We start from the raw sequence: 16,812 nt of genomic DNA, 5'->3' as shown, positions 1-16,812 counted from the left end.
TTTATTGCCCTCACACTGCAGTGATATGCCTTCTTCAGAGAGGTGAAGCACATGGCCATTCTCTTCCTCTGATGTCACCACCTAGCTCTCGCCCATTGGCCCAACCTCCGTGCCTGTCAAGGGCTTTGTCCCGCCTCTTCTCATCTCAGCACAACGCTGTCCTCTCTGACAAGCTGTGGAACACAGCGTCCAGGAGGACCAGGCTTGCGCTTTCCCTGCCAGACAGATAAGGTAAAACGTCATTTACTACCACACTATGACTTTTTTTTACTACTGGCAGCACTTAACACTTTATCGCCAGCTAACGGCAGTCTATATTATATTTGCCCTACAGATTTAACTGCGCTCCAGCAGCACACTGACATTTGGTATGTATCAGGCTGCAGTGTTACCTTATTTACTACTGAATATAGATTCATTTAACACTATCACTCATCTTCCTTAAGGCTTTACAGGGACATACAAAAAGCGCCCTCCAATCTAAGTACAGACAATCTTTGAGCACAGTATGTTCTAATCTTCAGCTATTCCTTCTAATCTGACCACTGAATATATTTTTGGTCCCTGAGTTGGATGTTCCATTTATATTACTATGACCAGAATCTATTTATTAATGTATTTTTGTATATACTTTATGGTTAAACTTTGTTCGTTTGTTCATTTGTTTTATTTTGTTCTATTTTTTTTCTTCACTTTGTAGTAACTGATGAAGGTCTGCACTGACCGAAGCATTTTGTTTGGTACTACAAGTAAACTGTTCCATTTAAGTTGAGTGCCAGGTTTTCATTATACTATAATAATTTAAAAAATAACCAGACTCGGGAAGATTTAACAGTTGGAATGGCAACTTGTGTCATGTTGGTGTTACGGGGAACGGATGCATGCCTTCTGTCTGCGGCCACCAAAGTTCTTCTTCCAGCCTGTTGGGTTGATATGCCTCCTTCCCCATGTGTGCTGCTGTCCTCGCTCTGCATGTCCTCCTGCCAGGTTGGGCAAGTCACTTTGTCATCCACCACCTCGTCTTCCACATCCGCACCCTGCTCCTCCTCCTGACTTTCTAGCAATTGTGTCTCATCATCGTTCACCTCTTGTGACACTTTCCCACCATCTCCTTTGTGTGACCGTGGCTGTTCAAATGTTTGGGCATCGCTACATGCAATCTCATCTGGCCCCACTTCACATTGACCGGCAGAGAGTCCAGAATCTATAAAGTGGAAACTGAACAGCTCTTCGGAATATCCAAGTGTGGGATCAGTTGTCTCAAGGCACTCAGCATGGTGGGAAGAAAGGAGGATCAGGGTGAGTAATATCCGATCCACACTCACGGCTACTCAGACTTGACCGTGTGGAAGACATGGTGGTGGCTAAGTGACTGGAAGCATTTTCAGCTATAACCAACAACCACTTCACACTTCTTTGGCTTCAATAGTAGTGTGCTGCGGTCGCCTAGAAACTGGGACAGGAAGGTCGAGCGCAAAGATGGGGGTCTTTGTTACTGTATAGCCCACTTTCAGTTTGGCCACAGCCTCGGCCTCTGCATGCACCATCACGTCCACTTCCCCATCCCTTGCCCATTTGAAATGGACTACTGAAATATTTGAAAAGCTCAATACAAATGGATTTATTTTGGAGAAAAATTATATGCGATCAGTATTCCTGCAAAGATTTTTTCCACCACAGATACACCAGGCCTCAGCCTGAGATAACAGACCGTATAAATGTTTTTTTAATGTTTTTTGTTAATTTTTGTAAACAATAAAAAATGAGTAGAACAATTCTACCAGACAGAACTATGCAACATATGCCTGCAAAATTAAGATTTTTCCACCATAGATACACTATAAATTTTTTTTGGTATGTTTTTGTTAATTTTTGAAAACACTAAAAAATGAGTAGAACAAGGCTAGCAAACAGAACTATGCAACCTATGCATGCGAAGAAAAGATTTTTCCACCACAGATACTACAGGCTTCTGACGGAGATAACAGACTGATCTAAATGTGGCCTTGATTTTTTGGGCACACCAACTGTTGTGAGTTCATTTTCCCCTTCACCTTTGATGTCTGATGAACTCCCTCTGCTGGTGAAGGGAGGTAGTGAAATTGATTTGGATGGGAAGAACCTGTCATCTGAACAGGCGGAGTGTGATTGGACATCCGGAATCTCTGAGTGGATATAAGGCAGCTGACGTCCTGCAGGGTTGCTGGTGATCCTTTCTGCTCTGAGCTCTTGCATCCAGTTTTAGTTCCTGTCTACTTAAAGCTAAGTTTTTGCCCTGCTATTATTCCATGAGATTTTGTCTGGTTTCCTTAGGCTGTGTGCACACGCTGCGGATTAGGTGCGGATTCATCCGCGCGGATTTTGTAAAATCCGCAGGTCAAAATACCTGCGGTTTTACCTGCGGATTGCTCTGCGGTTTTGCCCTGCGGTTTTTCATCTCCTCAATGGAGGAGATGGCAAACCGCAGGAGAATCCACAGAAAGAATTGACATGTCAATTCTTTCTGCGGATTGAAAACCGCAGATAATCCGCGCGGAAAATTCCGCACCGTCTGCACTGCGGTTTTTGATTCCCATAGGGAATCATTGTACTGTACACCGCAGCAGAAACTGCTGCGGGTTCGCAGCGGCCAAAACCGCTGCGGAACCACAGCAAAATCCGCAGCGTGTGCACACAGCCTAAGTGTTTGTGTTCAGCCAGCCCTGGTTGGGACTGGCTGAATTCCATTTTTGTCTCTGATCAGTTGATCTCTTTGCTCTGTTTTCAGAATATACCTGAGTGCTGATATAATGATTTTGAAGTCTAGCGACTTCAGGGCCTTTTTTCCTATCAGACGGTTGGGACATTTTTGGTAGGGTTTTTGCGGATTGCAGACAGCATCTTTTCTGTCCTATCTAGTAAGTTGGGCCCCATCGTTTGCTCAGCCTGTCTTTCTGTCTGTGTTATCATGTTTTTCACCGACAATACATGTTGGGGGCTGTCTATTGCTTTGGGGTCTGCTCTGGGGCAGTTTAGATTTCCCCTTTCTTTCTTTAGGCTTATTTAGTTCTCCAGCTGTGACGAGGGGTCTAGGGCACCGTAGGAACCCCCCACGGCTACTGTTAGTTGTGGTGTATAGGATCAGGGGTCTGCAATCCGATAGCTACCAACCTCTCCGGTTTTCTGGACTTAGCTTGTATTTTTGTTTTCTCCTCCTCCGATGACTCACTCATAACAACCAACATTGTGTCAACAAGTTGGCTATGACACAAAATAAAATGGAGCACTAAAATTGTAAGATATTTTGCGCAATGATATGCGATGCGTGTGGCATACAACTCAGTGATAAATATAAGAACTGTAGCTAAATATTTTTGGGCCAGCTACAGATTTTTGGGGTAGCAAAATGGTGTCCAAAAATGTTGTAAGAAACTACAAAATATAGTACCAAAAAAGGACAGATTTTTTTTTAGCGCACTCACATCTAATGCCTGGGACAATTTTTTTTTTAATTCTTAGATTTGCACGCTATTTTATTACAATGACCTGGCTGTAGTCTGCAGCGTGGCCAAGCAAATAAATGTAGAAAAAAGGGGGCTAAGGATTGCTTTAGAATAAAATGATCAGGTATAAGCTGCAAATAAAAAAAAGCCACATAACTGCAGCTAGGTATATATTAAATAAGCAGCAGCAGACAGTAATGGAGCTTTTTGAGTTACACAGTGAGATCTATGCACTCACATACAGTGCCTGCAGGCCTTGCACTGATGTGGATATCACACATAACCTCCCCTGCCTACCAAGTGCTGCAATCTCAGTACCCTCAAATTAGCCCTAAAAAGGACTGTTGGTTTCTCAGGATTTGTGGACCGAACACTAGCAGACCCATACTAACTATTAAAAGGACGATTCTGACCCTATCTCTGCAGTAGCTGTACCTACACTAAGTCTGGAGCAAAATGCGGCGAGCAGGGCGGCGCAAGGTCTCTTATAGACCTGATGACGCTGTGCAGCCAACCAATCACTGTAATACCACAACAAAGATGGCTGCGGCATTACAGTGCATTGCACACAATCCCTGCTTTGTCACTGGCGCTCTAAAAAGAGCGCCAGAATTGCAGGGCGGAGACCCGCTGAACAATCCCTGAAAATACTCGGTGCTCGCCAAGTACAACGAGCACAGTGATACTCAGGCAAGTAACGAGTAGTGGTGAGCAAGTTCGCTCATCACTATTGGTTCTGTTAAAATAAAAACACTTAAAACTCCCATGCTGGTGCCATTCCAGCGATGTCAGCACTTGTGTTCCCAGAGCTCATATGAGCTTGTTACGTCACATATGCCCTGTGCCCAATCAGCGCTGGCATCACGGTCCCTACATTTGGACAAATCGAACATCAGGAACAAGTCAGAACGCCGCCGTAGCCTTGGCTTCCTGTTGATGTTCAATACTTCTACAGAAGAGGAGAGTGAAGCTGGCGCTGATTGGGCGCAGGGTTTCGTGTAATGTAGCAACCTCAAGTGAGCCTCAGAAACGCAAGTACTGACCCTGCGGGAACGGAGCTAGCAAGGAAAGTGAGTTTGAGTGTTTTTGTTTTAACAAGGCCAAACGTAAAGAATGACAAGGAGTTGTCCTCCTAATGGACAACCACTTTAAGAAAACGCAATTTTCAGTTAAAACATATTCAACATTCTGAACAGGAAAAAAGTTTCTCCCCTGTGTGAATTCTCTGATGTTTAAGTGTCTATTTTTGTGTGAAACATTTACTACATTAAGAAAATGAAAAAGGCTTGTCTCCTATGTGAATTCTTTGGTGACTAAGAAGAGATGATTTCTTCACAAAACATTTTCCACATTCTGAACAGGAAAAAGGCTTCTCCCCTGTGTGAATTCTCCAATGTTTAACAAAATCTGATTTCTGGTTAAAACATTTCTCACATTCTGAACATGAAAAAGGCTTCTCCCCTGTGTGGGTTCTCCAGTGTCTATCAAGATGCTGTTTCGTGTAAAAACATTTTCCACATTCTGAACAGGAAAAAGGCTTCTCTCCTGTGTGGGTTCTTCGGTGCTTAACAAAACTGGATTTGTGTGTAAAATATTTCCCACATTCTGAACAGGAAAAAGGCTTCTCCCCTGTGTGAATTCTCTGATGTTGAACAAACTCTGATTTCTGGTTAAAACATTTCTCACAATCTGAACATGAAAAAGGCTTCTCCCCTGTGTGGGTTCTCTGGTGTGTCTCAAGATGCTGTTTCCGGTTAAAACATTTCCCACATTCTGAACAGGAAAAAGGCTTCTCCCCTGTGTGAATTCTCCGATGTAGAACAAATCCTGATTTCTGGTTAAAACATTTCTCACAATCTGAACATGAAAAAGGCTTCTCCCCTGTGTGAGTTCTCTGGTGACTAACAAGAATTGATTTCTGGTTAAAACATTTTCCACATTCTGAACAGGAAAAAGGCTTCTCCCCTGTGTGAATTCTCCAATGTTTAACAAAATCTGATTTCTGGTTAAAACATTTCTCACATTCTGAACATGAAAAAGGCTTCTCCCCTGTGTGGGTTCTCCGGTGTCTATCAAGATGCTGTTTCGTGTAAAAACATTTTCCACATTCTGAACACGAAAAAGGCTTCACCCCTTTGTGAGTTCTCTGGTGACTAACAAGAATTGATTTCTGGTTAAAACATTTTCCACATTCTGAACATGAAAAAGGCTGAAGGTTCACCCCTTTGTGAATTCTCTGGTGACTAACAAGATTTGATTTCTGGTTAAAACATTTTCCACATTCTGAACATGAAAATGGCTTCTCACCTGTGTGAGTTATCTGGTGTCTAACAAGACCTGATTTCTTGTTAAACCATTTTCCACACTTGGCACAAGAAAATCTGTTCTCTGCTGTGTTAATTTTTTGAGGTTTAAGAAAAGAATTTTCAATGGGAAAACTATTTCCATATTCTGAATGAGAAAATGTCGTCGTTCTTTTAAGAGCAGTTAGTTTTTTAACTCTTAGTTTGTTACTTTGATTTTCCTTAGTAGTGACTAATGAATCAGAAGACTTAATCTGTTTCAAAGGATCAGATAACAGATCTTTGCTGTGAAGGGAAGATGATATATCTGGAGTAATGGCATTCACTTCAATTGTATCCTGTGGGATCTCAAAATCATCCAATTTAAAAATTGAAGATGTCAGCTGTCCCTCTGATCTCCAGGTACAGTCATCTGCAAAGCAAAAAAATAATTATTACTTTTTAATAAAATATCCTTGACATTTATAATTTCTACTTAAACTGTCTGTAAAAGAAATGGCAAGTTATGTGATAATATTGAATTATTCACTGAAACAATGACAGTTCACAGTCTAATAGAAAACCTCGAAGAATGAAGAGCATGGTGATCAACTGTTTGTCATTCTGCCTCCCAAATATGGAATAAAAAGCCATCAATGTTGTGTAGGTGAAAATTATGCCAATAAAAATTTCGACCCAGGTTCATCACCTTTCAATGGAAAAACAGAGGTTTCCATGTTAGTAGTGACTCAAAGGCTATCGAAAAGCAACATGGCTTCCATAAACCAATCCAGTAATATCCGCTCTCCCAAAGTCAAATCTCCTTGCTTCAGAGCCTTGTAGTGTGCCCAAACCACATTTACCATCCATGCATTTTGCATTACTATAGTGGGAAGAACCCACTTAATTTACTGTGTATCTCCTGAAGCACATTCTGGGAACTAGGTGTTGAGTAATTGTATAGTAAGAGTTATGTTTAATGGTTTCAACACCACTCCAATTAATCAATGCCAATTAGTGATACGGTTTTAATCAGTTTAATATATATATCCTTAGGGTGCCGTCACATTAAACGATGCACCAGTGATCACAACAACGATACGACCTTGTCAGGACTGCTGGTGCATCACTACATGATCGCTGGGGAGCTGTCAAACAGGCAGACTCACCAGCGATCAGAACCAGCGAGGACGCTGGTATCCAATGTAAATATCAGGTAGCAAAGCGCATGCGTCGCTTAGTTACCCGATGTGTACCTTAGATACCAGCGCTGTTCCCCGCCGCTGACATTCTTCTCTCCTGCTTCGCCGGTAGGAGAGAATAATGAATAAAAACTTGAGACGCGGGTTCCCACTCCTTTTCATAACCAGACGAAACTTACAGTTGAGGACTGCGACCTTCAGCTGTCAGCTTCAGCCAGGTTGGTTGTGAAGAATAGAGGGGTCCCCACACTTTATTTAAATATTTTAATAAATCGGCGTGGGGTCCCCCTATTTTTGACAACGAACCTGAATAGAGCCGACAGCTGAGGGCTGCTATTCTCAGGCTGGTAAGGGGCCATTGATCTTGGGCCCCCCACAGCCTAAAAACAGCAGCCCCCAGCTTCCCAGAAAAGGCGCATCTATTAGATGCACCTAATCTGGAGCTTTGCCCGGTTCTTCCCACTGCCCTGTAGCAGTGGCAAGTGGGGTAATAAGGGGTCAATGGCACCTATTATAAGGTGCCATTAAGCCCGGATTAGTAATGGAGAGGTGTCAATAAGACACCGATCCATTACTAATCCTACAGTAAAGAAAGGGTTAAATATACACACACAATAAGAATAAATTTTAATGAAATACTACAACACACATTTTTATTATCTTTATTATACAGGTAATTCCTTAGCAAAGCCATCGATCTTCTGAAAAAAAAGGGAAATAGCTTACTCACTGATAACGGTGTTTCTCGGAACCCATGACAGCACCACGGAGAGAGGGGGTCCGCCCTTCAGGGACAGGAACCTACAGATAAAGAGGGCGGTACCTCTCCTCCGCCTTCAGTTGGTTACAGAGTATCAGAAGGTCTCCAGATTAAACAACAGAAACATATGCACAACATTATACTATTGCTTATTTATCAGAAGCACCGTGTCTAAACGGAAACACTCTACGAACAGGAAAAACGTGCTCACCACACTCATGAAGGGGGGGATAAGAGGGTGCTGTCATGGGTTCCGAGAAACACCATTATCGGTGCGTAACGAAGCTATTCTCTCTCACCCATGACAGCACCACGGAGAGAATTACAGAGATTGGTAGCTTAGGGTGGGACCACTGCCTGAAGGACCCTTCTCCCAAAGGTCAGGTCAGACGTAGAGGCCAGATCTAATCGATAGTGTCTGAAAAAGGTGGCAGGTGATGACCAGGTGGCCGCCTTACAGATTTGTTCTATCGATACCTCAGATCTTTCAGCCCATGAGGTCGCCATCGCTCTTGTGGAATGGGCTCTCAACCCTTCCAGGATGGTATTTCCACTGGATGAATATGCCAGGGCAATCGCATCCCTTATCCACCTTGCCAGGGTATTCTTAGATGCTTTGAGCCCCTTCCGAGGACCCTGGAAACACACAAAGAGAGCCTTCCTTCCTATATTTTTTGGTGGCCTCTAGGTATTGTACTAGGCACCTCTTCACATCTAAGGTGTGGAATTTTTCTTCTCCCTTATTTTTTGGATTTGGGCAGAAGGAAGGAAGGAAGAACTACCTCTTGGGACCTATGAAAACGTGATGACACTTTAGGTAGATAGGCCAGGTCAGATTTTAGAATGATTATCCTCTAGAATTTTTGTAAAAGGTGGCCCTACTGATAAAGCTTGAATATCGCTCACTCTGCGAGCTGATGTTAGTGCCACCAGAAGCACCGTTTTAAATGACAGGATTTTAAGGGATGCCGAGTGAATAGGTTCGAACGGAGGGCCTGTCAGTGTGGACAGTACAAGATTTAGGTCCCATGACGGTAACCTTTGACTAGCTATTGGCCTAGATCTGGTTGCGGCCTTAATAAATCGTGCCACCCAAGGGTTACCTGCCACATCATGGATATAAAGGGCACCTAACGCCGCTACTTGTACCTTTAATGTGTTGACCGCCAGACTCTGTTCTAGGCCCCTTTGTAGAATTTTTACAATCTTATCAATCTGAACCCCATCCTGAACCTTTGCCCCAGAAGTGGATAAGAAGTTTTTCCATGTTCTGCCATAAGCTCTCGTCGTAACCGGTTTCCTACTTTTTTGTAATATAGTTAGCAGGTTCTCTGAAAACCCTCTGTCCCTCATCAGCGCCCTCTCAGATTCCATGCTGTTAAATAGAGGTTCACTGCCTGAGGGTGTAACACTGGGCCCTGCAACAGCAGGTCCGGGAGATCCGGTAGGATCCATGGGTCGGTTACGAGAGCATTCTTAGCCAGGAGAAACAGGTTCTTTTGGGCCAGAAGGGGGCTATTAATATCATTCTTGCCTTGTCCTCCCTGACTTTTCTTAGGACTGCCAGAATAAGCAGGATTGGGTGAAAGGCATATGTTAGACTCTGTGTCCATGGGAGCATAAATGCGTCCAGAGCTAGAGGATTCCCCCTGGGCTCCTGGGGACAGAAAGTTTCCACTTTTTTGTTTCTGAAGTCGGCAAACAGATCTATGGCCGGGGTCCCCCACATTTTTACAATCTGCCGAAAAACGGACCACTTTAGGACCCATTCCCCTTGCCGTAATTGGGTGCTGCTCAGAAAGTCTGCCCTTTGATTCTCCGTGCCCCGCATGTGTAATGCTGAGAGATAGAAGGTTTGCGTCTGCTAGCTTGAGGACTCTGGAAGATGTGTCCATTAGGGCTCAGGACCTGGTTCCCCCCTGATGATTTATATAGGCCACTGTGACGCGATTGTCCGAAAATATGCGGACGTGATGATTCTGGAGCAGGGGTAGGAAGTGTGCTTGCACGTAGCCCACCGCTAAGAGCTCTTTCTGGTTGGAGGAGGCTTCTAATTCTTGACCTCCCCACGCACCCTGAGCCACCTCGTTCATGTGTGCTCCCCATCCCGAGGGACTGGCATCCGTGGACACTTATTTTTGTTACCCAGGGGATCCCTTTGGACAGATTGTCTTGGTTTCCCCACCAAGCTAAGGAAAGAATAGTTTTTGAATTTAGGGTAATAAGACCCTCTAGGTGTCCCCCTACTGCTGACTGGTTGGCTAATACATCCCACTGGAGATCTCGCATGTGTAACTGAGCCCATTGGACTGCTGGTAGGCAGGCGGATAGAGAATCCAGCAGTGACATAGCTCTCCTTAACGTCATGGAGGGATTTTGGATTGCTCTTGTTATGATTTGAGCGATTTTCTCCTTTTTGCGGTCTGGGAGGCGGCACTCTTGTATGTTTGAGTCCAGTGTTAGACCCAAGAATTCCTCTACTCTGCTGGGCGCCAATCTTAATTTTTTCAGATTTAGGAGCCAGCCCAGGCCCTGAAAAGTGTCCAGCACCCTGTCCCTCTGTTCTCAGCATTTTTGAGCCGAGCTGCCTGCTATTAAAAAATCGTCTAGATACGGGATTATCATTATGTCTTGCTCCCTTATAAGGTTTGCCTCTCTATCTGGACACCTCACATCCATGAATTGGCTGGTTCCTTATTGTGCCTCCTGATGAACCGTGTGGACGGGGAAACGCGTCGAGGCTGGAAGCTAAGTTTGGGTTAACCCCCAGCTGTTTTTTTTTATTTTTTTTTTTCTGGCAATAGATATCATCCATGGCCTTCTACGGATATAATTCTGCTGTTCCTTTATTGAACCACGCTAATTTTTACCTAGACTGTGCTGGTATGATTTTACTGCAGAGAGGGGATTTTTTTTGGCTTTATTTGATAATGCATATGGAATCTATGTTTTCTGTAGTCTATTAATAACCCAAAAAGACAAGATTGCCACTATCTATATTTTCTGTGGTCTATTAATACCTAAAAAAGACAAGACTTGCTACTATCTATTGGTTATACAGGAGGTTTCTCTATGTTTACATGTAATAGCTTGTCTTTCATACATTACCCAAGTCCCAAGGACGGAATAGTACGTCTAGTGCGATCAGCTGCGCTCCTTCCCTGCAGGTCCCCAGATCAAATATGGCGACGGGGACCATCAGGGGCCTGCAGGGAGCTGGCTTCTTCACTGCCCGCAAAGCGCAGCACTGATTTGTCACAGCGATCTGTGATGTGACAGATCAGCAATCTGTCACATGACAGTGATGTCCCCCTGGGACAATTTAAAAAAAAAAAAACAACACACAATAAAAGTACACATTTGGTATCGTCGCGTCCGTAATGACCCACCCTATAAAACTGTCCCATTAGTTAACCCCTTTAGCGAACCCCTTAAAAAAAAAAAAAAAACGAAGCAAAAAATAATGCTTTATCATACACCGAACAAAAAGTGCAATAACGCACGATCAAAAAGACAGATATAAATAATCATGGTACCGCTGAAAAAGTCATCTTGTCCCGCAAAAATGAGCCACCACACAGCGTCATCAGCAAAAAAATAAAGTTATAGCCTGCAGAATAAAGCGATGCAAAAATAATATTTTATATAATTGTTTTCAGTGCATAAAAGCGCTAAAACATAAAAAAAAAAAAAAAAGGACAAATGAGGTATCACTGTAACCGTACTGACCCGAAGAAAAAAACAGCTTTATCAATTTTACCGCACGTGGAACGGTGTAAACGCACCCCCCAAAAGAAATTCATGAAACGCTGGTTTTTGTTCATTCTGCGTCCCAAAAATCGGAATAAAAAGCGATCAAAAAATACCACATGCCCGAAAAATAGTACCAATAAAAACGTCAACTCGTCCCGCAAAAAATAAGACCTCACATGACTCGGTGGGTCAAAATATGGAAAAACTATAGCTCTCAAAATGTGGTGATGCATAAACTATTTTTACAATAAAACGCGTCTTTTAGCGTATGACAGCTGTCAAACATAAAAACCCGCTATAAATAGTAAATCAAACCCCCCGCTATCACCCCCTTAGTAAGGGAAAAATAATAAAAAATTTTTTTATTCATTTCCATTTTCCCATTAGGGCTAGGGTTAGGGTTGGAGTTAGAATTGGGGGGTTTCCCCTGTTTAGGCACATCAGGGGCTTTCCAAACGCGACATGGCGTCCGATCTCAATTCCAGCCAAAAAAGTTAAATGGCGCTGCTTCCCTTCCGAGCTCTGCCATGTGCCCAATTAGTGGTTTACCCCTATATATGGGGTATCAGCGAACTCAGGACAAATTGCACAATATCTTTTGGGGTCCTGTTACTCTTGGGAAAATAAAAATGGGGGGTGAAAAGATAATCTTTTTGGAAAAAATATGATTTTTTAATTGTATGGCTGTACATTATAAACTTCTGTGAAGCCCTTGGGGGTTCAAAGTGCTCACCACATATCTAGATAAGTTCCTTGGGGGGGTCTAGTTTCCAAAATGGGGTCACTTTTGGGGGGTTTCCCCTGTTTAGGCACATCAGGAGCTCTCCAAACTTGACATGGCATCCGATCTGAATTCCAGCCAATTTTGCAGTGAAAAAGTCAAACGGCGCTCCTTCCCTTCCGAGCTCTGCCATGTGCCCAAACAGTGGTCCCCCCCCACATATCAGGTATCGGCGTACTCAGGACAAATTGCATAATAAAAATGTTGTAAAAATGAGAAATTGTTGGTCACCTTTTAACCCTTATAACTTCCTAATAAAAAAAAAATTTTGGTTCCCAAATTGTGCTGATGTAAAGTAAACATATGTGAAATGTTAATTATTAGGTTTTTTTGTGTGCTATAGCTCTGTGATTTAAGAGCATAAAAATTCAAAGTTGGAAAATTGCGAAACTTTGAAAATTTTAGCCAAATTTCCACTTTTTTCACAAATAAACGCAAGTTATATGAATGAAATTTTACCACTACCATGAAGTACAATATGTCATGAGAAAATGTCAGAATCACCGGCATCCATGGAAGCGTTCCAGAGTTATTACCTCAAAGGGACAGTGGTCAGAATTGTAAAAATTGGCCCGGGAATTAACATGCAAACCACCCTTGGGAGTAAAGGGGTTAATAGCCTGTGTATTATATTAAGCACTATCTTTCATCTCTTATTTGCTTATTGTTTTCCCACCTGTAGTTTATAAGGGTCATTTAGGGCGAGTCTGGGAAAGCCGCCACGGTGTGGGGGCGCCAAATCGTATCTTTTAGGGTGCCAACCTCCACTGTCAGGAAGGAATAGCAGGCTAGTGTAGGGCTATCGTAGGTTATTATTGTATAGAGTTTGTTAATTGTGTTGTTGTACTAGGGGGGGGTGTTTTTTTACCTCAATTTATTAAAGTTTCATGTTTTTAAAGGGATTATCAGATTGCACTTTTGATGATATTTTTTCCCTGGTCCTGTGAACATTTTTTTTTGATTTCCCTTATATGGGCCATCATTTCCGCTACTATTTTGGTAAATACCCGCGGGGCTACCGATATTCCGAACGGCAGGGCTCTGTACTGGGATTCTTTTACCCTTCCCTTTATTGAGACGGCTAACCTGAGATATTTTCTGGAGTCTGTGAATGGGGGACGCGATAATAGGCGTCGCTGAGATCTAAAGGGGGCTTTACACATAGCGATATTGCTAAAGCGTCACCGATTTTGTGATGCTGCAGCGATATCGCTACATGTGATACTTACCTCTGACCGGCTCCCCCGCTGGTTATCGCTGATCGCGCGAGAACGTCCTGGGCCCTGTCTCGTCGGCCGCTTCCTGCTGGCGCCGAATGTCATCATCGCTGCGTCTGACAGGTAAGTAACGACCGCTGCTGCATCGCTGGTGAGATCTGCCTGTTTGGCAGCTCACTAGTGACCATTTAGCGATGCACCAGCGATCCTGACCAGGTCATATCATGGTCGGGATCGCTGGTGCATCGCTAAATGTAACGGTACCTTAACACCGTCATGAAGCAGTTCGGGAACAGGATTTTGGTGGTGGACCTGATCGACTCCATTTTGAAGCTTTGATTCCTGACTTATTGGTTTAATTTTTTTAAATTTATGATCGTCCGAAAGGTGCGGTCTGGTTTGGTCACCAGAAAAAGAGGGGAGTAGAACCCTCTGCCCATTTCCTGCAGGGGAACCTCCTGGAGGACTACTTTCTTTACCAGGCTTAGGACCTCGCTTTCTAGAGCTTCCTGCTCTTGCGTACTGGATCTCAGTGGCGTCATTATGTACTTTTGAGGTGGGAGAGAGGAAGTCTATTCTTAGGCCCTCCTGGATTAGGTTTACTATCCATGGGTTGTTTGAGATTCTCCTCCAGGCTGGAAGGAAAAAGGTTAACCTTCCCCCCACCCTGGGCGAACTGTCACTTAGAGGGCTTTTTGTCTTGGGACGAGTTACCAAAGAAGAACCCTCTCTTCTTCTGTCATCCCATTTTTGTTTCCTCGGTGGTCTCCTCTGAAAAAACTTCCTATTCCGAAAGGGCCTCTTAAATGCTGCTGGCCCCAAATTTGGGAACCCTTTCTTCTTGTCCCCTGCTTTCTGGAGGATGTCATCTAACGTCTCCCAAAAAGGAATTTCCCTTCGCAGGGGATTGAACACAATTTCATTTTGGTCTGTAGGTCCTCTGGCCAACTTTTGAGCCATAGTGTTCTTCGGGCTGCATTTGAGAGTGCCGCAGTTTTGGATGATAAACCGGACTGAATCGGCCAATGAGTCTGCTAAGAAGGCAGCCACTCCCCTTATTACTGGGATAGAGTCTAGGATCTTATCCCTTGGCGTCCCTTCCCTTAGTTGCTTTTCAAGTTGGCCCACTCATACCATTAGGGCTCTTGAAGTACATGTAGCTTCTATGGCTGGCCTGAGGTTACCGCCTGCTGACTCCCATGCCCCTTTAAAGAAAGGTATCTGCCTTTTTATCTAGGGGATCCCTGAGGGGCTTTATCCTAAGATGTAGATGCATCTTCATCAAAGGGATATTTTCTTTTAAGGGAAGAGACCGTAGTGTTTTTCCTGTCTGGCTTGTCCCATTCTTTTTTGATTAGGCCCTGAACAATTTCGCTTAGCGGGAACACTCTCCGCTTTTTCTGGCCTGGTCCCCCGAACATTATGTCCTGGACTGCAATTGCACATTTTCTGTTAGTACAATAAACCTCATTTGAATCCAGAAATATAACTGAGTCCATCAGTTATTAGATATATGAAACTGAAATAGCTGTTGCAAAAACCAAAATTGTTATAAAGAAAAAAGATTAACATTAATAGGGGTGCCCAAACTTTAACATATGACTGTAGGTAGGGGTCTAGTGCAAGTGGGGCATTCCCTGTTCTTTTATCCCCTTCTTCTTTCCCTAATAAGGGAAAGGAATTCTATTACAATGGTGAACATTCACGAAGATCACTCACCCAAATGTACGTGGCTGCAGGTACCGATTCGGGAGATTGAGTCAGGTCCTATACAGGCTGATCTCCTGGTTGCGATTTGCTAATTGCAGCTGATGTGCTGCGCCGCGTAGTGTGACTGCTGGAACGGCCATCCCTGTCTCGTTCCTTTTGGTGATGATGGTGTTGGTGGTGCTGCTGCTTAAGCTGCTGCCTGGCATGCTGCTCCTGTTGCTGGTCGCTATCCCCCATTGCTCAGGATCGCTTCCAGCCAGGAGTGTTTCTGGCCCCACCATTTTAAATTTCCCGGCCATGTGACGTCACCGCTCCCATCCTGCACCGCGTCTGCCAGGGAGAGCGCTCCTGTGCATGCGCCGGTTCCAGGGACCCGGAAGCCGGTTTCTATTTCCGGGACAGTGGCCATCTTGGTACACCTCTGTACCATGGCGCTGCCCGCACGTTTACCGGGTCCCCCGCAATCCCCGATCTCTCCGGAGCGGCGGCTCCGACGTTCCCCCCCCCCCCCCCGCCCTCACCTGGCAGCCCGAAACGGCCCCAGCGGTGGCGGCTTCGAGCACCGCACCCGCCACGACAGGGGCCTCCCCGCTGCCGTTTACCGGTCAGGTCGGCCCCGGATGAGGACTCCATTGGAACACGCAGGTACGCCATCCTGTGGGTCACCCGTCAGGGACTGGAACCCAACTGAAGACGGAGGCGAGGTACCGTCCTTTTTATCTGTAGGTTCCCCCTGTAGGACCCCCTCTCTCCGTGGTGCTGTCTTGGGTGAGAGAAATAATAAATTTATAATTACCTGTCCGGCGATCAGTCACGTCCCACGGCGTAAATCCATCTCGGGGATTAATACATTTACTGCCGGAGCGCTTCTAGCACAGCCGCTCCCAACTGTAAATGACTGGGGTATAAATGGGAGCAGCTGGCGCATGCTCAGTGATGAGCGGTGACGTCACCGCTATATACAGAGTCAGCGCTCTGCTCCATTCATTCCCCAGTCATTTACAGTCGGGAGCGGCTGTGTTAGCAGTGCTCCGGCTGTAAATGTATTAACCCCCGAGATGGATTTACACCGTGGGACGTGACTGAGCGCCGGACAGGTAATTATAGATTTGTTTTATTATTTTCCCTTTTTTTTTCCAGAAGAACGAGGGCTTCGCTAAAGGAATTACTAGTCTAATAAAGATTCTAAAAATGTGTGTGTTGTATTATTTCATTAAAATAATTTCTTCTTAGTGTGTTTATTTAACCCTTTCTTTACTGTAGGATTAGTAATGGATTGGTGTCATATTGACACCTCTCCATTACTAATCCGGGCTTAATGGCACCTTATAATAGAAAGGTGCCATTAACCCCTTATTACCCCACTTGCCACTGCTACAGGGCAGTAGGAATAACAGGGCAAAGCTCCAGGTTAGGCGCATCTAATAGATTCGCCTTTTCTGGGCAGCTGGGGGGCCAAGATCAATGGCCCCTTACCAGCCAGTCAGGTTGGTTGTCAAAAATAGGGGGGACCCCACGCTGGTTTTTTTAATTATTTAAATAACTAAAAACAACAGCGTGGGGACCCCTCTATTCTTCACAACCAACCTGGCTGAAGCTGACAGCTGAGGGTCGCAGCCAGGGTC

At 44.4% G+C, this 16,812-nt stretch overlaps 1 protein-coding gene across 1 annotated transcript in view; it reads right to left on the bottom strand.

Annotated features, from left to right (window-relative positions):
• Window positions 1-1,708: 1,708 nt before the first annotated feature.
• The window catches only part of LOC141059324 (uncharacterized), a 73,755-nt gene continuing 58,651 nt past the window's right edge, over window positions 1,709-16,812 (bottom strand). Inside the window, exon 7 of the mRNA XM_073555653.1 lies at window positions 1,709-6,197. Within this exon, the coding sequence (XP_073411754.1) occupies window positions 4,750-6,197 (1,448 nt within the window). The 3' untranslated portion in view covers window positions 1,709-4,749. The remainder of the gene's footprint in view (window positions 6,198-16,812) is intronic.

This window comes from Dendrobates tinctorius, unplaced genomic scaffold, assembly GCF_039654945.1.
Source record: "Dendrobates tinctorius isolate UK_male_01 unplaced genomic scaffold, ASM3965494v1 ptg000226l, whole genome shotgun sequence".
NCBI lineage: Eukaryota > Metazoa > Chordata > Amphibia > Anura > Dendrobatidae > Dendrobates > Dendrobates tinctorius.
Note: the sequence above shows the minus strand (reverse complement) of the source record. Positions and strands in the feature narration are given on the sequence as shown.